This window comes from Coptis chinensis, chromosome 4 (genome assembly GCF_015680905.1).
Source record: "Coptis chinensis isolate HL-2020 chromosome 4, ASM1568090v1, whole genome shotgun sequence".
Taxonomy (NCBI): domain Eukaryota; kingdom Viridiplantae; phylum Streptophyta; class Magnoliopsida; order Ranunculales; family Ranunculaceae; genus Coptis; species Coptis chinensis.
Genome location: NC_141459.1, coordinates 97,295,343 through 97,316,268, shown reverse-complemented (window position 1 = coordinate 97,316,268; position 20,926 = coordinate 97,295,343). Strand labels below are relative to the sequence as shown.

The 20,926-nt window shown below is 36.9% G+C and overlaps 3 protein-coding genes across 3 annotated transcripts; 2 read left to right on the top strand and 1 right to left on the bottom strand.

The window, feature by feature from the left end:
• Positions 1-13,615: 13,615 nt before the first annotated feature.
• LOC147506011 (protein AGENET DOMAIN (AGD)-CONTAINING P1-like) lies at positions 13,616-14,035 on the top strand. The gene has a single exon (XM_086605675.1). The coding sequence runs from the start codon at positions 13,616-13,618 to the stop codon at positions 14,033-14,035; it is 420 nt and encodes a 139-aa protein (XP_086461801.1).
• Positions 14,036-16,181: 2,146 nt separating this feature from the next.
• On the top strand, positions 16,182-16,928 carry LOC147506010 (uncharacterized). Its single transcript, XM_086605674.1, has 2 exons — positions 16,182-16,353; positions 16,492-16,928. The coding sequence occupies exons 1-2, from the start codon at positions 16,182-16,184 to the stop codon at positions 16,926-16,928; spliced, it is 609 nt and encodes a 202-aa protein (XP_086461800.1).
• Positions 16,929-17,412: 484 nt separating this feature from the next.
• LOC147506009 (uncharacterized) lies at positions 17,413-19,692 on the bottom strand. Its single transcript, XM_086604205.1, has 2 exons — positions 19,508-19,692; positions 17,413-18,243 (listed from the first exon to the last, which is right to left on the bottom strand). The coding sequence occupies exons 1-2, from the start codon at positions 19,617-19,619 to the stop codon at positions 17,606-17,608; spliced, it is 750 nt and encodes a 249-aa protein (XP_086460331.1). The 5' UTR covers positions 19,620-19,692; the 3' UTR covers positions 17,413-17,605.
• Between the last annotated feature and the right edge of the window lie 1,234 nt (positions 19,693-20,926).

Here is a 20,926-nt window from a genome sequence, read left to right as displayed (position 1 = left end):
GCACAATAATTTACATAATTAAGAACAACAAACCATATATAACAGTAATCCGTTTAACAATTTGACAAGTTTAACACTTTAGCGTGATAAGAAAAATATCGAAAGAAGAATAAAGGCAGCACAAGGAAACTGAGCAGAAAAACTCGACAGTAAATGTTTTTATTCTAAAACTCTAGTTTCGATAAAAAAGAGAAAAATATAACTACTCACATTAATAAAAAGCTCCACGAATCCCTCATAGTCCAAATCGTTGCGCTCCAACTCTCTAGCAAGAGAGCCGCCTCCATTTTATTTTATTTTAATCCAAAAAACCCTATTCTCTGGAAAAATATGAATATATACATGGGTTTGAAATCTAAGCCCAACACAGACTCGGGCCCAGAAATCAGGCTCACATATCCCAAATCCAATCCAACAAATTATAAATTAATAAATAAATAAATACATATTACAAATACGAGCGTTACAACTACTTCTACCATTGCTCCCAGTTAGTATAAGTATATCATTACGCATTTATAGTTATGTTTTTTTTTTTGTAACTTCGCTTTATAGTGTTTGGCTATGACTTTTTAATGATATTAACAACTCATGGTAATCATGATTTGAACTATGATTTCTAACATGGCCATTACCCACATAACATGCAAAGTCTAAATCACATAATCTCATATACATTGTTTCATCAATTTTATTGCGTTCTTCGAAGGGTTATGCCATCAAAGAGACATCAAAGGCCTTACTAAACATTTAGAACCAACATCAGTCACAGAACCATTAATTTGAGTCAATGACTCAGTACAATGCATACCATATTACCAAAGGTAAAAAAGAAGTAAGAAATAATGAATGTATTTTTCATGAAGTGCACATCAAAATCAAGTTTATGCACATAAAATCTTACGAAAGAATAATAGCTTAAGAGGCATGAATACCTGGGAAAATTTCATTGACCATGGAACTTGACAAAAAGATCGGACTTGTAGAATCCGAGTTTCACTGTTTGGTTTTGATGGGGATGGCCAATGTTTAATCATAGAAATTGAGAGGTGTACATAAAAAATAACTGAAACATAGAATTATAGTGTCAATTGTAATGAACAATAGCGTAAAGTTAATTTAGTTAGAAATACTGAAATCACTTTAAACATTTTCTAGCAATTTTATTATTAATTTAGTTAGAAGGTGAAATAGCTCACCATCATTGGGACGAAATTATGAAAATAAAATGAAAATAAACCAGAAGGAGGGAGGAGGCGGATACCTCTTTTTGCTGCTGAACCTGGATTGGGATTCTCAGCCATCATAAAACCATTCTAGGGAAGTATTTCAAGTGGACATGGTGCATTGATTTTGACCATTCGAATCTTCACAATAGAACAACTACAAAGACATATGTGTAAACAATTGATGAAGCAACCTTAAATTCAATTTGTTCCTTTGACGGTGTTTTTTTTTCCTATTCTTTGATGGGGTTTGAGAAAGAGCGATGGAGTATGAGAGAAGAATATTCAAGAACTGTTGAGATACGGTGGAGAGAAAGGGTGGCGAGCTTGTAGCTCGAGATGAGAGAGAAATGGGGAGACCGCGGGAGAGAGGAAAATTCGAGAACTGTGTAGAAGTTTTGGTATGTGATTAAATTACTATTTTTCCCCTGTGTCGTAGGTGAAAATACTGTTCATCAGACCCCAAAATTTTCTAATATAGTAAGATATACTATTAATTCATTATCATATTTTGATGTACTATTTTTTTTTTATTATTATTAGTGAAAAAAATTTATATGTGTTATAGAGACATGGGCCTTATATGGATGCCCACCATGACGAACCCATTATGATTTCAGGAGGTTACTTATCTTGGAACTCCTCTATATCAATACATCACCTTTTTCTATATTAAAGCTAATAGTAAAGCTAAGTACTTCTTACATGGACAGTCTCTATCCTATGTAGCACTATCCTAAGAGGAGTGAAGCCACATGGAAAAGGCTTTAGAAACTGAAAGTCCTACCTCTCCTAAAACTATTAGAAACCACAGAAAGACCTCCAAATCTTTTCCTATCCTTAAACAAGCAGCTAGCAAGAAGTTTTAAGGAATTACCTCAAAATCCATGATGGATTCTTGCAGGTTATCTAATAGTAGAAAAGCGACCATCCTATTTTTGCCTAACAAATCTCTAACACAACCCTTCATTCTCTCCTGTTACAAAGAATAATTAAATTTTTTCAAGGCATCAACCTGAACATAACCAGATCCAAGATATACCTATTTTTCATGGAATCGACCATCTACAATGATCAAGACTAACTGTTGTAGAGGGGCTCTGGCCAGAAAGAACAATCCCAACTTGGCTATCGACACATCCAAGTGGTGTAATAGAAACTATTTCAATTTAGTCTGTCCACTTCAATGTCTGACAGGAATTTGAATGCTCAATTTGTTTATTTAGTAAGGTTTTCAAATCGGTAAGATTTGTCTTTCCTAGAATATGTGTGTGTGATCTAAACTAAGGTACACTAAACGTATGTGTGCTACATACTAGATGCTCTGAACGCGCACTATATTTCAACAATAACTTTTGTTTATTTCAAAGTAATTTGCTAACAAATGGTACATTTGTTGAATGGTTGTCTTTTAGGCTGATTGTAAGTCATTGGTCTTGAGCAAGTTGATAGAGCTAGGTGTTGGAACTTCCAGATACAAATAACATCAAATAAGGATTTTTAATTTTTTTTTTCCTCTTATCAGGTAGGTGCTAAGTGTTTACCAATAAAAAGGTAAGTGCTAAGTGCACATACACTTATGTTAGTTTGAGTCCAGTTGCAAAAGTTGCACCTATTGCATGATTGAACGGTAGGGAATTACTGAAGAAGTAAATCCTTAACAAGTGTTGAAACGTTGGCAGTGTATGTGATTTGGAAAAGACATTGCACAGTAAGAAGAAACAAGTTTGCAGTGATATATAACTAAGTATGGAGCACATGGAGAACGGTAGCTTGTTATCTTAGGAAGCACTCATGATTCGGTAACAGATATGTTAGAATAGAAGAATGTGTAAAATTAGCAAGAAATATGAGTGTGAGTGTATGGCCCGAGAAATAAATTACTACTCATTCTGGAATTCAATAAGTAATAATATGCGTAGGGGATGAGTTTGGTTTGAAGACGACAACTACATGGTCTTAATCTGAAGGTGTTGTACATCTAAGCTCAATGCATAAAGTAGAGCTCAAGGCTTTCAATGTCCTATTCAAATTCATAAACAAAAAAGATATGCACTAAAAACCCTATGCACAAGTTTGAAACATAAGTCCATTTATGGTGTGTTGATATCTAAGGAATCTTTAGTGTGACAAAAAGAAAAAAAATATTGAAAATGAATTTGGTGGATTGGCACAAGGCAGGTTATGGGTTTCTCAACATGATTTTAGCTCTGTTTCCAACTTATATTGACACAGATAAGTACGAAGTGTCTGACACGGCAAGATATTAAAAATTGAGGTATATTACATACAAAATGTGTCCGACACTGATACATGGATTATTTTTGTGTATGCATTATAACCTAATACACAAAGCAAAGTTTGTGGTACAACGAGGAGTAGAAAAAAAAAATGGTATGTGTGTATGTGTTTTCTTCTCATTGTTGTAATGTTGTTACAAGTTAGAAGCACCCAAGTCATGGAAAACTATGAAAGAGCCCGGCCATGGCCGAGTCGAAAACCTTGTTAATACTAAAGCTCCCATAAGAAGTATTTTTCTAGCTCTCTTAAAATTCCACATCATCAACTCCTATTAAAACGGGAATTTCTTTTCAATTGAAAAGAAAAATTATAGCACTTCTAATTAAAATGGGAATCATTCTCATATTATAATGGGAATTCCCTATTGAATTAAAACGGAAATCCTTCTCCTATTAAAAACGGAAATCATACTTCTAAATTAAAACGGTATCCCTCCCCCAATTAAAAATTGGGTTTTTTTAAACTTGATTAAAACAATTTGTTGATAAATTAAAACAGATTTTTAAGACTTGATTAAAATAATTTGCTATAGGAAATTAAAACGGATTAGTAATGAAAACAGGAATCACGATTTGTTAGAAAATTTCTATATGTATAGTTATGATTGTTGGACTAGTTTGTAAAAGAGTTAGTGCGTATGCACATGTCTACTTACTAGTTAAAGGATGTAATCTTCTATATTCTAGATATCAATAAGATCACTTCTTCTCCTCTAATATTCTGACTCTCTTATTCTATATTGTACAACACTATACACTTTTTTGCCAATTTCTAAGATTTCGTATAAAATTTCACATTGTTTTAGAAGATTTTAATGGGTTCAAATGATATAATAGTATACTTCGAGTAACATATACTTAAAGATATGTGGACCTTACACTATTCATTATATATTTCCAATGAAAAAGAACCTAAACGATTAAAATATGTTGTTTTCCTCCCTAAAGCCTGTTAGAAACTACAACAAACCATCTTCATCATCTTCAAAAGAGCCCATTTTTCAATAATTCTTCATTATTTTTCCTAAATAAAACCAAAATAAGTAAATAAATAAATAAATCATAGAAATTGAGCAAAAAACATAAACCACCTAACTTAGTTTATCAAGAAATTATAACAATGATAATTATCAAGAAAAACAACAAATGATTATAAAAGAAGAAAACTCACTTCATGAGCCCTCACAATATATTGCATATAATTTTTATCTAAGAATTTGATGGTGACATCCGGTCCATACTTATTGGCACCCCGGGTTTGACAAAAGTTATCCCACAAGCGTGACTTGGAACTGGGTCTGACTATAAGACATCGTGTAACAAACCCCCTCCTCGGTATACAAATTGGTCTTTCGATATCCTTTAAGTCAAAAGGAGAATCCATATCTCTAGAAAGCCCACCGTGTACACAGAATACGGCTTTGTTTAATAACGCTACTAAGGGTAGACAATCAAATACATTGTTGATCTGTTTATAGACGAGTTTGGTAGACCGATTGTCACACTCTTGATTAAATCTATAAATCTCATTCATTACTATATCCTTGTGGTTCCCTCTCAAGAGATATACTTTGTCATTACTTATTCAATAACATGTATTATTGGTATTTCGGACCCATTATTAGTGTGCTCGTCTTCCAATACTAAACTGAGAATGTTCAATGCCATAAATTGCGCTTGTCTTGCTTGTAATGCAATATCCCAACTATCTGCAATTAAGTGTCAAGCTCTATGCCATCTTTGCATCGGTTTTAGAACCAGACAATTATTAGCAAGTTCAACATGGACAAAATGACATCCATGTACGAAAGCGGTACCCAACAATTTATTTACTCTCTCAGGATTTACTTGGGTTCTCAGTGGCAAGATAAGATAGCAGTACGTACTTCCTAAATGTACGTGGACGACATTAAATCTCGAAGCAAATAGATATCCAGTAAAGGGCATGCTCATCCACTTACCAGGGGGTGCCCAACCACATTCATGGGAAATTGTAGGTTTCACAAACATATCCTCATTGTGAGTGTACAATGTACAGTATAGGGGGAGGTTGTCATTAAGTTTTTGTAACAACTCATTTCTCATCCACGACCATTCTTCCTGACTTTTTTCCAGTGCAATGCACATTACTCTATACCCGCAATTGCCATAACCCACAGGGTCATCCACTTTAACAATATATTTGTGCAGTTCTTCTAGAATATCCAAACCCTAATGTTTCGGCCCCCTCAGGATGCCAATGTCTAACTTTTGAGGTGATTTTTGAGAAGAGTTATTCCGTGGGTGGTTATTTTAGGTGGTAAGGGTGATTTTTAAAAAGAGTTATTCTGTGGTGTGGTTGTTTTAAGTGGTAAAGGTGATTTTTGAGAAGAGTTCTTTCGTGGTGTGGTTTTTTTGGTAGCAAAGGTGGTTTTGGAGAAGACTTCTCTACAGGTGGGTTTGGAGTATCATATTTCGATGGTGTGGGTGTTTTATGAGAAGGCTTGGAATTTGGCGTAGATTCTGATTGTTGCGATGAGACCCACTCTTCATGCTCACGTTGAGAATGTTCCAAACCAGATGGATCTCGCTTTGAAGACTTCTCATCTTCAGTTTGAAGCTTTCTCTTACAACTACCCTTAGGCCGACTGTCACACCCCGAATTTCGACAGAATTCGGAAAAACATTATTTGTCCCCGACTCTTCGATCTCCGAGGTGTGACGCACTCTCCACTCCCAAAAACCCATCAACAGTTTAAATATGCGGATAATTAAAAAACCAAATAAAAGTTTCATTATACAAATGTCCTCTTCATTACAAAAATTTACAAATGAAAATACGTAAAACATCGTCTAGACTGAAAATCTATATCACCTCAAAAGAAAACAAAACACAACTCGAGATGCAATGCTAACGCAAAACCACAAGCAACCAATCAATCTTCCATCACTAAACTCCGTCTAATACTTATCAACTATGTTCATTTTATGAACACACCCGATAAACAAACATCTAAATCGGGTTGACATTATAAACAATCTTTGGTGTGAGTAGCCCTAAAATACAACATATAATATACATATATATACACAATCCACAAGGCGGTTAGTTCCTCCACCGAGGCCTTTAACTTTCAACGACTAATACAAACATCCTTAAGCACAATAATAAAGGCGGTAGTTCCTCCATCCGAGGCTTTAACTTTCCACTAACCACACAACAAACTATCGCGATAATAAATAAGGCATGTAGTTCCTCCATCGAGGCGCTTTTAGGTTCAACTAAACAAATAATCAACCAAGCATATTACCATAATAAGATTATTTCGGACTTTTTTTTGCGTGTCCCTAAAATCACCGTCATATCTATGTCTTACCTAGTTTCCCCTGGCTACCACAATCGCTTACCCAACGCCGAACATGTACATCCACATGCCTCCCTTACATAATGAGTCACTCGATGCGTAACTACCCCCGGCGGGATGCGCGACACCGTAAATCCTCACACGGAAGCCAAATCTATGTGGGTAATCGCCACTATTCGGCATAAAAATATTGGCGCATCATCGTTCTATTTTGCGAACGGAATAATCAAGCCACTATTATTTCGCCAGAGGGCCATTCAGACTTCTTGAAACGCCGGAGGGCCAATCACATTACTTACGCCCGAAGGGCATTCAGATTAACTGAAACGCTATAAGGGCCGCCCGAAGGCCATTCAGATTAACTGAAACGCCAGAAGGGCCAATCACATGAGTTGTGGTAGCTAAGTTCTAGGATTTTCATTACGTAATTTATTCAAGTGTCATACATTAATGACTCATAATAAATCCACTATATCACGTGCAGGTCAATTGCCTTATTACACTAAGCCACAATATATAGAAATATCTCAGTATATCTCATAACCATTTTCATACTTTCACGTGCCAATATATTATTGCACTACACCACACTCCCGTGGGCAAATATTCACCAATACTATGCTACCTCATAGTAGCATCTCACATATATAATAATGGAGTGTTTATATAAATTTCTCCAAGATATTACATTAATATATATATCCCAACATATGATATCATGTCATAATGCTTCAACGTATTGCATACATTTTTATTATAACGTATTAGGAATATAATGTCTCCTAACATCTCAATATCGCCACGCGTGTCAAAATACACAACATCAATGTCAAATCTTTTCTTAGATAATGACAACCAAATTTATACAAGCTTCCACAACATTTTATTACTATATGTGTCCATATAATATACAACATAAAAGCGTAACACAATTAGAAGTCCACAGTCCACGTCCACAATCAAAGCCCAATATATATATGCCTTTACACACTACTCACGTCAAATCTAAATTAGATAATGACCAACCAAGTTATATAATATCGACAATATTTTATTACTATATTTGTCCATACAAATCAAATAGGTGAAAAACTGGAAAAGTCAACATTTCATAGTCAACGGTCAAAGGTCAAAGTCAACATGTCATGGTCAAAGTCAAAGTCAACCGTCAATGGTCAAAAGTCAACATGTCCCGGTTAAAGTCAAACTGTCGTTTCCGGTGTTCGATTGGGTTCAGTGGTCATAGCCATGGTTCATGGCTAAGGGCAAAGGTGCATGGCTTCCGTGGCTAAGGTAATGGTTCGGACCAATTAACCGCCAAACCCAAACCTTAGAACCCGAAAGTCTAAAAGTTGAAAGACCCATGTAGATCTATTTTAAGTCCAATGGATCGCCCAATCAATATTAGAAACCGCCTAAAAGCGGTTAAGTGGTTCGGTCCAAAATTGAACTAAACCGACCACTAAAACTAAAAGCGAAATTTCGCCCAACCACCATTGAAATTTCGGCCCTAGCCACTAAAAAGAAATCGCCCAAGACAAAACACTTAAACATTTCGCCCAACAACTTAAAATAGAATCCGGGCCCAAACAAAACCAAAGGTTTTGGCCCAAGGCCCAAAGCCCAAATCGGCTTGGTAATCTTTTCATCTTCTCCAACATCCTCCACCACCAAAGCCCGCCACCAAATTTTAGGCCACCCACTCCCGTTTCATCATATCGGTTTTACTCACAAACAAAAACCCTATAACTTTAATAAAGACAATAACTCTAATGTCGATTGATTCAACCTCTTCCTCAAACTAGATCTACAAAATGTCGACCTCCATTAAACTTGTTACAAGCTTCCAACCGCCACCATTTACATCCTAACATTCACACCTACATCAACAACCCACCAAATCTAAAACAAAAGCGGTTCAAATGATTTTACACGATAAACCCCAAGTCCCGATTATCCACGGAATGGCGATGCGCCATTAACGCCTCCCTCAACGCTTCACCGCCTGCCGACATCACGCATCACCCAACCCAACTTCAACCCATTATCAACAATCCATACAAACCATTCGACGAAAGATTTTCTCCATATCGGCGTCGACCATTAACGACGTCTTTGAGCTTGAGCAAATTTCATCCAATCACCGATGATCAAACCTCCGGCCTCACTCAAACCCTCCCCACCTAATCTACAACCCATCATCAAACAATACAACAACCAACAATGACAGTCCACACAAAAGTTTATGGCGAAGTTCTCCGCCGCCATTACGCCATTAATGTAAACCGAAGCTTCAAGCTTCCAAAGCTTTAATGATTCAATCAAATTTCGATATTTAACAAAGTTTATTAAATCACGACGCATCGACGTCGAATAAAAGCGGGATAATAAGCGATATAAAATAGAAATAGTAGGCGATATACCGACATGCGAAAACTACAAACTGGTGAAATAGCAAAATAGCTACTCACGTATTCCACACTCCTAATTAATTTCTCCGAGTCCGAAGTCGTGGCTCCACCGCTCGAGCAAACGAGCTTCAAACTCTGCCTCCATTTTTAATATATTTTATTCTCTATGAACCTATTCTCTAGAACAATGTGTTTATATACTGGGGTCTAAACCCTTCTCCAACATGAACTTCGGCCCAAAACCATGCCCACATGTCCCGAGTCCAATCCGGTAATTTTGAAAATAAATAATTAAATTAATTAATTAATAAATAAATATGTATTTTAAAAATACGGGCGTTACACCGACCTTTGGTTTTTGCCTCCTCCTGAGGCGGTTCTAGCCATGTACTTTCTGGCATGGCAATCTCTATAAGTTTCCTAACCATAACCTTATGCTCTTCTTCAGAAGCCATTTCACACCTTTTATGGAACATATTCACTGAAGGTCTACAATCGGGACCAACACCCACAGACACATTTGGAGAAGCAGACAAAGTTTTCCAAAAGGGATCAATAGCACTCAAAGATATGGACCGCTATTGCTTTTGAAGTTCTATAATTTCGTGAGCACATGGCAATCCATGGCTGGTGCGCAAATAACACCCACAAATGAACTCAGAGTCTTTAGCAACATCCATTACGCGGGTATTTAGTTCTTCAAAAAGCAAGTCCAAACATTTTATAGAGACCAGGTTTCTGAGTTCACGAAATAACGGAATTTTGTGGCAGTGCTGAGTTAGAATCAGACTCCTCTTAAAAGTACTTCTAATCTCGGACATCTGAATCTCTAAAATTGGGTGAATCAAGTAATACATACCTAGAAAATCATGTCTGTTTGTGTTTCCTAGAACACTTTTCACCTGAGCATGAGACCCTTCGACTCTATTGGTCGTTGTACTCCCAAATTGAATGTGTTGGTCTGTCTAACAACATACGAATCGATCTTTGTAAGGCCATCAAGTCTCTCGTAAATAACTAACAAAATTGGAGTACTCAACCCTATAATATTTTTCCAAAACAGCAAATCTACGGTTGAAGGTATCCTCAATCCTCGATTTCATTACAGTATTTCACGAGAACTGGCCTTTCTCTACAAGTTCTGTGGTTGAAAAAAAATCAAAGCATTTTTGAAGGACACTCGTAGCGATATGCCATCTATAGAGATGCTTGTGTGCGTCAGGGAACACAGTATCAACGACACGCATCAAGGCCAACTCCCTATTAGACACGATCACGGATGACCTTTCGTCACCCAGCAAGCCGTTAAACTGCCGCAAAGCCCACTCATAGTCTATTGTTATTTCAGACTGAAGCAACACTTGACAGACTGTGAAAAACTTCCAGGTTGAAATCACCCCCACAAACTGTACAAAAGGCCACCGATACCTATTGGTTTTGTAGGTGGCATCTATGATGATAACTTTTGGAAAAGTCCGAGCCAACTTAACACCCTCTAGATGGGCTCATAGCAATCCCGTTATCTCATCCGTATTCGTATCCTCTCTTACCTCCTCAAAATAATGGTTTTTTTGCTAACATCTCACGCAATCTCTGCATTTGCATGCGACCATTCATATCTAACGTCCTCACTTTGTGCCTCGCATTATAAACTTGATATATCCTGGATAAGTTTTCAAGATACCTATTTCTGATGGATTTCAAAACTTCTTTAGGCTTAATTGAATTTTGAGTCATCTTTAACAAGTACTCGAATTGTGGAACGGTCAGCCGAGTAACAAATGCATATCCTTCAAGGGTCTTCGCCAATGGATGGTTGTGAATACCATTAACAACAACAATTTTCCAACTATCCACAGTGCCGCGTTAGAAACAACATCTTAACTTAAATGGACATCCACATTTTACTGTTCCCGTATTTATCTTATTAGCCTTATCTTGACCTTCCTTTTTGTGTGAACGATATATACCCGAACTCTCACAAGTTAAATCCAGCCTTGGTACTCGGTTCCCATTAACATACTGCGACTTCCCAATTACCACAACCACATTACATTAATGTTTTTCCCGAGCAATTGCCCAACCAATTACGTCATTACGTATATGAAATACCTAAAGATATGAAAGAAAATAACAATCAATACACTAATATAATTTCATTTAGAAAATAAAAACAAATAAAATCAATACCTAATCTGTACCTCGATCATCTGTAGTAAATATTTTTGTTGTATCCATTAAAAGTGGTTGAACATCATCCACGTCATTCGAGTTTCCAGGGTTCTCGGAACCCCGCAAAAGATCATGCATGAAGAACAATTGTTAAGTGATGTATTATACAAATTGTTTTTTTATACAATTTTATTAGAATTGTAATTACGTACGTCATCGATTTGGTGAAATTTCATTTCATTTTAATAATTTTTTTCTCATTCGATGTGACTAGGTCGTTTGGGACTCACCCAATTCGATGTGGTCATATCGTTTATACTGAAGTTAATCGATGTAGCTGGGTCGTTTGGGACTCAAGCTATCGATGTGACCGGATCGTTCGAGATGCCCAATTTCGATGTGGTGGGGTCGTTGGGGACTCGGACAAAACACGCAAAATCAAAAAATCAAGCTAGGTTTACCTTATGTCCTTGAGTATTTCTTCTTATCTCCGTATTATTTTCGGCTTTACTTCCCATTGCAACTTCTTCATTTTAAATATTTTCCCTCATTTTGTCATATTCCATTCCTCTCTCTTTTTCATTTTCTCTCATGTGTTCATTAAATGGTTCATCTTCGTGTTCTAAAAAATTCGGGTCTTCCATTTTATTGTTTCGAAGTTCCTCCACTTATGGTTTCCTCCACTTAGGGTATAGTTTAGGGATTATGGATTATGAATGAGTGAGAAGAAGAAGAAAAAAACTAAATAGGTTGCCTCCAGATTATTTGTATTTAGTTGGGTGGTGTCCAACACAAATTAAGATGTTTTTTGTTAATGAATTATTTTTTTGGGGTCCGCCCAACACAAAATGGGTTGTGCCCATAGCGAGTACCTAAAAATAACCCCCCTACGTCAAGTTAACCTCTTGCCAACGTGTTTAGCCTTTCTCACTTAGTAAGGATAGCTCCATGGTTAGATGCAACTGAAAGTTTGATTCTCTCCAAGTGTATTCTCTCGAAGTGTGAGAGATCAAACAATAAGTGGTACATCTTCTACAAGACTGGAACTGAGCCACCTTTTTTAAATAATTTGGCGTTTCACTTTAAATGGCACCCTAAATTTTGATTCTCTCCACCTTTAATATATATATAAAAGGGAACAGATGTACTTCAAAAACCTCATTTACATCAATCTTATAATCCAAAAAAATTGACTTGGGACTTGAAAGTACCAATTTCGATCAGGAACTTATTAACTGACGTGACATAATCCAAGTTACGACTACAATTCATCAACTCTCTTCCCTCTTAACGGTTAAAGTTGTTCCCGATGGGTTCATGGGTTGATGTTTAGCATTAAGCGAGATTGGGAGGTGCATTCAGTCGCTCACAACTCACAAGCTTGTTCGTAGTAGACCAAGAAGTTGAAATCAGCCTTGAACAAGTTGAAAGGGGAAGTTGGGATGCAATTTCTTGTGCACCATGGCTTTCAGCGGGCCGGCCTTTCGCAATGTGACACCCAACTTCTCTCTCTTGTCCATATTTTCTGGTGTAATACCATTTTCAAACGAATGAATCAATTAACCTATTTCAAAACTCCATTCATTACGCCTGCATATGTGGTGGCTTTGCTATATCACGTTATTCAAGTATTTTTTTTGGGCCAGCTACTTGCTTTAGTTCAGTAGAGTACACCATAAATTGGTTTGGTGCAATCGGTAGCTGCTAAAGGCGAAAAAGATAGGCTGAATCACGTAGAGAGAAGAGAAAGGGTGAAACTGGTTCTAACTGGTTTTTCGAATTTTTTGCGAGTTGGGTTTTGGGCTTGGGGGTGTGCTGGACCATATGTAGTGCCCAACACAAATGCAGACCTATATTTTTTTGGGGTCTGCCCAGCACAATTGTGTGAGTGCCCAACACATGAAGAAGTATCCGCCGTAAGATTGAGTTAAGGTCGGTCGCAAGTCGCAACCTGGCACTGGTTTCTAATTCTGGTCTTCAACTGAAATTAGTAATCCGTTTCCACTTGTTATTTGGAACCGTAATTTACAAGCAACCACCTGTATTTATTGCTTATATATACATCTCTTCACCCAAACAGCATTGCACGGTTCATTATATTCAACTATTCAAGACTTCAAGTACAAGATCTCACATTCTATAAAGTATAGTAGTAATCAACAATGGCATTTAAGAGGGGTGATTTAGTTGAAGTTCATAGCAAGGAAGAAGGCTACGTAGGGTCATACTATGCAGCAATCGTTGTTATGCGATTGGATCGTAACCAGTACGTGGTGGAATACAGGACATTAGTAACCGATGATGAAAAACATCAATTGCAAGAGATTGTGCATGCAAGTGAAATAAGGCCTACACCACCTGAAGTTAAAGTTTGTGATTTTCGTCCACTAGACAAAGTCGACGCTTATGATAACGAGGGTTGGTGGGTTGGAAGGATTGTTGGAAGGACTTCTAACCAATACCATGTTTATTTTCAGAGCTCTGATGAGAAGCTTGCTTACCCGGTTGACCGACTCAGGGTTCATCAAGAATGGAAGAATGGGATGTGGTCCTCATCTCTGATCAACGACAACAAGATTTGATTCTCGAGAATTCCAGTCATTGATTTTTTTGGTTTATGTTACACATTTACATTCTACATGTATGTTTCAACTTTTCAAGCTCATGGAGTCTAAAGGCTAATCAGCTAATGTTATTCGAGCATAGCTTGTAAACAGTATATGTCTTTTGTTAAATATATGAGTTAATTTTAGCTTTGTGGTAACTATTACTCTACGGGAATACTTATATGCTTTTGATTCTTCAATTTCTTGTTGGTTTTATTATGCAAATGTGGAAAACATGCGTGATCCCCAAGCAAATTAAAATTATGTTCTGAATACAGTAGCAGTATCAGACGATTTGTCCATAGGCTTTTATAAATATTTACTTCTGTAAAGTGTCAAAAGAAACAAATATACTATAACCGTTTGTTACAAACAACTAACCAATTATATGTAAAATCAACACTTACCTTGTTTTTGGGACTAAAAAAAAATTCTGTAATTTACCTTTTTTTTCTTCTTGCAATTGAATGCAATACTTCTCTGCTTCTCTCTACATACATGTAACAATGTGGACTTAAGAATGCCCAATGGAGAGACAATCTGATTCATTAAGAATGCCCTCCATGCTTCTTGTCGTGGGTTCACCACCTTTAACAACAACTTTATTTTCAAATTTAAAGAATCTGAACTCTACAATTCCCAACTACACGTGGGAAGTCGAATTAATGGGTATTTGAATGAACTGATCCACTTATAATATACCTGATGCGGACATCAGTATGGTCAAGTCCATGGGCTGCGAGCTCACTAGTTTAGTTATTTTATTTTAGTTGTTGACACATGTCGTGTTTCTATTGGTTTATAGTTTTTAGAATTAGTATAAATAATGGGCTTGTAATTAGGGTTGAGGAGAGTTGTGTTATTGAGAATATTTCAGAGAGAAATAAAGATTTGGTTTAGTTTTAGTTGTTTTGTTTAATTCAAGAGTAGATTTATTAAACTCAAGCTTCCGCCAGTTTAATCTACATCATTTGGTATCGGAGCACGAATCGTTCCCGAGTAAAATCCAATTTTTCTTTTTCGTATTCGTTTTTAATTTTATGTGTTACTGTTCACGAAACAATATTCATCGGGAACACTATTCATCGCGTTACTGTTCATCCGAAAATCAATTTTTTGTCTTTGTCTTCTTTCAAGATCAAAGTTTTAATTTTTATGTCGTATATCAAGAAACCAGAGATGAAACACCTAGAAGAAAATTATCAAGGTTTGAATGCCAAGTTTGAAGCTATGCAAGAAGCCTTGAATGCGCTTCTAGTCGCCCAACAACAAAATTTTAAGGTTTCTCCAGAAGTTAGTTTACCTTTTTAGTAGCCGTCACAGGTTCCACCATTAATGGCGCATTCTCAAAGTTTTCAGACATCGCCAATTTCTATGCCATTCGACTATTATCCAGATCTCTATCAGCAATAGATGATGTATCAGGGTTATTCTCCTTATTATCAGTCTTGGAATCCTAGTCAGTATCAATCTGTGCCACATTATGCGCCTAACCCTAATTTGGGATATGCGCCTATGCCAAGCTATCCTTAACAAGAATTTTCTAGGTAACAGACTGCTCCAGCGCCGCAGGGTCTTGAAGTAGTGGGTGCGCCTATTGTGACTACAGTACTCTTGCCTCCTACCTTGGTCACTACTCATCGCGACTGCAGACACTACTGATAATTCCGGCACCCACGAATCTTGTCTTGCTAGAAGCGCAGTTGCGACACGGTACCAACCACTGCGTCCTTTTGATGTTCGGTGCGGTCACTCGACTCCTCACCCGTGTCTTATCGATATAGTTGCAAATGGCGGGGCCGTAAACGAGTTGAACAATGGCTCCAGCATGACCATCCAGTCGAGGTTCCTCCATTAGTTCGTGAACCTTTTAATCTTCCAGCTGTTATTCCTCCTCAGTGTGGGGGAAGACCTAATTCTGTGCTAAGTTTACCACAACTCCAACCATTGGAGCGATTTGTTTCCCATTAGAGACAACATGTTATTGTACAACTGCAAGTGCAACTTGTGGGCCAACATCAGCTACACGGTCTACCGCCAGTAAATAACATGCAGGAGGGTCCTTTTATTCAGCCGAACCACTTGGGTGTTGGTTATGGCATGGCTCCTAGAGGACGTGGTCATGGCGGTGAAAATAGAGGTAAGAGGTGGTCGGCCACCTCATACTCAGCGTGTTCCCCCTTGGCAAGCTAGGCAAGCTCAACTTCCTCCACCATCACTCAGGCGACATGCTAGTGATACTCTCTATCTTTCTTCCGACGTTGATTCTTTTAGGCGGCGATGCTCTATAAGCGGTAATCGTCGTGTACCTACTAATTTAAATATTGTTGATTGTTTAATTCGTTTGTTAGAAAAAAAAAAAAAATAATCATTGTGATATTAAGATTGATGTACGAGTTTGATGAGAAGATGGATCTTTGATGTGTTTGTAGATTGGTTGACTCGAATTGAAAAGATTTTTGAATATAAGAGCATTTCGGGTGCCAAGCGTGTTCGACTGGTAGCTATAAAATTAGGGGGTTATGTGCAGGTATGGTGGGATGAATACCAAAGAGGTCACACTGTTAAGGGCAAGAAATTGGTGCAGCGTTGGTCTAAGATGAAACGAGCTTTGTGCAAAGAGTTTGTTCCTAATAATTATGAGCGTGATTTGTTTAATCGCCTACATAATTTGCGGCAAAACTTGTCTACTGTTCAAGAATACACTGAAGCTTTCAATCTGCTATGCACTCGCCTAAATATGACTGAGACCGAAGAATTCAAGATCCATAGATATGTCAATGGTTTACAGAAACGCATTCAAACTAATTTGTCCTTTGTTGATATTCAAACTATGGCAAATGCAGTTACTTATGCTAGAAACTCATAAGATCTCCACAAGTCGTCCAATTCATCATCATCTTCTGTTGGTCTATCACCTGTTAGTACTGCCTCTACTACAGTTCATCCTGTCAATGCATTTTCTGCATCTAGGAAGTGTTTTGAGTGTGGTGTTATTGGCCACATTGCTGCTAAATGCCAAAGAAAAAAAAACGCCCTGTTTTATTCGCAGAAGGAGATGACGATATTGGAGAGGTTATTGAAGAACCACTTGACACTGTTCCAGATTTCCAGCATGAAGCGCTATCAATTTTTCCCGCTTCTAATGCACCATCATTGTAGTTTGTGGACAAATTCTTTCAACTTGGGGAGAGTGATGCAGACATCAGTATGGTCAAGCACATGGGCAGCAAGCCCACTAGTTTAGTTATTTTATTTTAGTTGTTGACACATGTCATGTTCCTATTGGTTTATAGTTTTTAGGATTAGTATAAATAATAGGTTTATAATTAGGGTTGAGAGGAGTTGTGTTATTGAGAATATTTCAGAGAGAAATAAAGATTTGGTTTAGTTTTAGTTATTTTGTTTAATTCAAGAGTAGATTTGTTAAACTGAAGCTTCCGCCAGTTTAATCTACATCAATACCAGTCCGATCTCATTGGGTATCTCCATTTCCATATGAGATTAGCAATAACATCAAGCCAGACGTCACAAATATTACAATTGTCACTCACTTTGTACACGAAACCACCGTTTTGCCAACTTGATACTGCCCCAGCCATTAGCTTTTAAAGTCGGACCGGCAAATGGCAATCCATAGTTCTGAAACGTCTTGATTTCGCCTCTTAGGCCTGCAGTCACTATTACCATGCCCCAAGCTGATCTCCCTTGCTTAATCTCATTAGAGAAGTCGAAACTGCCTTGAGATCTACGGCACTGCGTGGCCTGAAGCAACTTTTCCTCATGCCATGTTGCTGACATTTTATCAAAGAAGTAGCCACTGTTTACATTGGAGAGGACACCATGCATTGGGCTAGCATGCCCATTGGACTCTTCAACCATCAAGGGTGTATTTTGGGCTCCAGGCACCTCGTCCTGGAGGTTACCAAATCCATTGTACTCCCATTTGCAACTATCTAGGATCCCTTCATTACCACCTACACCAGGCCAAGGAATGGCTACTGACACATCTTGACAGTGGAAATGCTCATAAGAGCTCGTGACAGTGACACCCTTGCTTCTGCTTGGCCTCGAATCACCTTCAAGATTCCAAACATAGACATACGAGTCACCACTAGCACAGACAACATGCTTTCCGTTTGATGTAACGGAGGCCGAAATTTGACTGCTTGTGTTGCTAAATCCTGTCAAGAAATCGCACCAACATCGACAATGTTAGAACAAATTATTCGAATACGAAAATAAACAAATACATATTTAATGGGACTGAAAATTCAGGGTGGTCCAATTGGAAAAAATCAAAGCTAATTTGTAATTCATCTTAATTTTATGTTTTGCATCGTTATTTAACTCGAAACGGCATGCATGGTAAGTAAATTAACGGATACGATGTAAATATGCGACTCAAAAGTCTCAGACATAGGTTGATGTTCCGAGCTGACTAGAGTTCCTCAGAATTCTTCGTGGTCCATTGAGTTATTATTACGATACCTGGTATCTTTAACATTTTGAAATTAAGTAGGGAACTCTATTTAGTAAATTCAGAGAAACTGGTACATCAAAAACACTACTCAAATAAGAATAGAAAGATCGATCTGTCAAAGAAATGCAAAGTTTATAAGTTATTGCGGGTCCGTAACTTCCTAATCCCAGAATTACTAAATCAATGAGTACTCAAAACTATGCGAGATAAAAGATATATCTATAATGCAATTGTGCTAACATGCTCTTTAGGATATGAGATCATAACGTTCTACAACCACCCATCATTGTGATGTTGTAACAACACTGATCTCTTTTTAGTTCTGGGCATTGTCAAATGGAAGGCGCAAGAAACAAATGGTATGAACTACGAAGTTCACAATTCGTGGACATAGAAAGGACCTTCAAATTATATTACGAATTGATGAGTTTGTAGCTCTCAATTCTAAGCTCATACATAAACTAATAAACAAATATGGTATTTCAGATTCTCAAAGCTAACAACAGAAATTTATGCCAAAAGCAATTTTGGAAATTCCCGAAACAAATTCTCATCTTCTCTTGACTTTTAAAAAAAAAACATTATTCGATCAAACCAGTTAAGCCTCAGTACAGGCGCTTGGCATAGTCCTCATAGAAAATATGAAGAATCATGTACAAGAAAGTCTCACTTCCCCATCCAGTAAGCTTAAAATGTAAGCCATGTTAACTCAACTAAAATTACTATTAACTAAACTAGTTTTAAAAGATTAGCACACATGTAAAGATATATCATATCAATACCAAACTAGAGGCTTAAGCGCCAAGTGTTCCCCTACCCCATGATACATTTTGTATTGATATAAGCCAACCCAAGTAATTCAAGATAGACGCATCCCTATAATTTTCGTTAATTGCAAAATAAAGAAATCAACTTTGAGACACATGCACCAAAAAAAAGAGAAATGTGTTCACTTCCACTGATACCTTTAAATTTGTGAACCAGATCAACACCATCAACAACCCGAATTCGTGAATCAGCAGACGTGATAAGCACTTCTGAGGAACTCCTAGGTATAAACTGTTTGTCAAAATTCATCAGATTCAGCAATCAAAACAAAAGGAGATCTCATCGCCTAAGATGAGGAGGTCTTTAGTAAAAACTAAAAATTGTAATACATAAAAGGGTTAACTAGTATTACCCCCCCACCATAGTACAAAATATCCTGATATATCGTGATATTTGTCGATATCTATCCAGATTTCAGAAAAAGATATATAAATATCCCGATATGTTCAGAGATATACGACTGTAAATATCGGTGATATTTCAATTATATTTGCGATATTTTGTATATGTAACAATTTTATTTAATATTTACCATCATATTTCAAATAAATATAAATAATGTATCATGATATATTAAGAAATATCCACAATATCCACAATATTTATCGATATTTTGAATATATCCACGATATTTGCATGTGAAACAATGTCAAATATCCCCAAAGAGAGAGATATATCCACGATACATATCCATAAATCAGAAATCGATAAATATCCATATCCTGATATTTTGTACTATGCCCCCCACTATATGAGCCAATTAGGATTTCCCCCCTCCCCCAACTAGATGGGAAATTAGGGTCTCTTTCTAAACACACGATCAACTTAGTTTGACTATTAACTTTCAAGTCAAACAACTAAAAATTATAACTCTCATTGTTTTCAAAAAGAAAATGTTCAATTTTAATTAGGTGGGGGCATTTGTGTCATTTTTAGTTGTTTGACTTAAAAATTAGCAGTCAAACCAAATTGACCGTGTGTTTAGGAGAGAGGCCCTAATTGGCTCATCTAGTGGGGAGAAACCCTAATTTTCCACTATGTTTAATACTAGTTAATCCATAAAATAAAGAATTTTAAAAGTAGACAGGACATTCTTACTGGAAAATAAAAAGAAACATAGTGAAGAGTAAACAGTGGTATGGGTTTTCGTAATACCTGAAACGGTGATTTTCTTCAGATGTGATTTCTTTTTCTTGTTTTGAAGACTAATTTGACTTTTATGGTGCAGCTTATTCTCTAGAATGGACAGAGAAGGTGTGTGTTTATATTCGTTCATTAACAAGTAGATACTAGATAGTAATAATTGGAGACCTAACTGATTTAACAAGTTGTAGTATAGTTAGAGAGACTTGAAAACCAATTATGATGCAGGTGTCGACTAGTAAAGTCGGTAAAACCTTTGGGTGATGATACCAGAAGTCTGGGGCTCGAACTCGCCAGCATCAAATAGTTACTGATTCTCATTTAAAACAGATTTACCAATTAAAAAAAAAAAAAAAAAAAACAATTATGATAACAAATTATTTTTGTTAGTAAAAGTCAACTCACTAAAGAAG

Bases quoted from the DNA above. Each gene is read 5' to 3' on its own strand.
- LOC147506011 (XM_086605675.1), top strand. From the start codon at position 13,616: ATGGCATTTAAGAGGGGTGATTTAGTTGAAGTTCATAGCAAGGAAGAA.
- LOC147506009 (XM_086604205.1), bottom strand. From the start codon at position 19,619: ATGAATTTTGACAAACAGTTTATACCTAGGAGTTCCTCAGAAGTGCTT. The intron at 18,244-19,507 runs GTATCAGTGGAA...ATTTCTTGACAG, and splicing joins TCTGGTTCACAAATTTAAAG to GATTTAGCAACACAAGCAGT.
- LOC147506010 (XM_086605674.1), top strand. From the start codon at position 16,182: ATGGCGGTGAAAATAGAGGTAAGAGGTGGTCGGCCACCTCATACTCAG. The intron at 16,354-16,491 runs GTAATCGTCGTG...ATGTGTTTGTAG, and splicing joins GCGGCGATGCTCTATAAGCG to ATTGGTTGACTCGAATTGAA.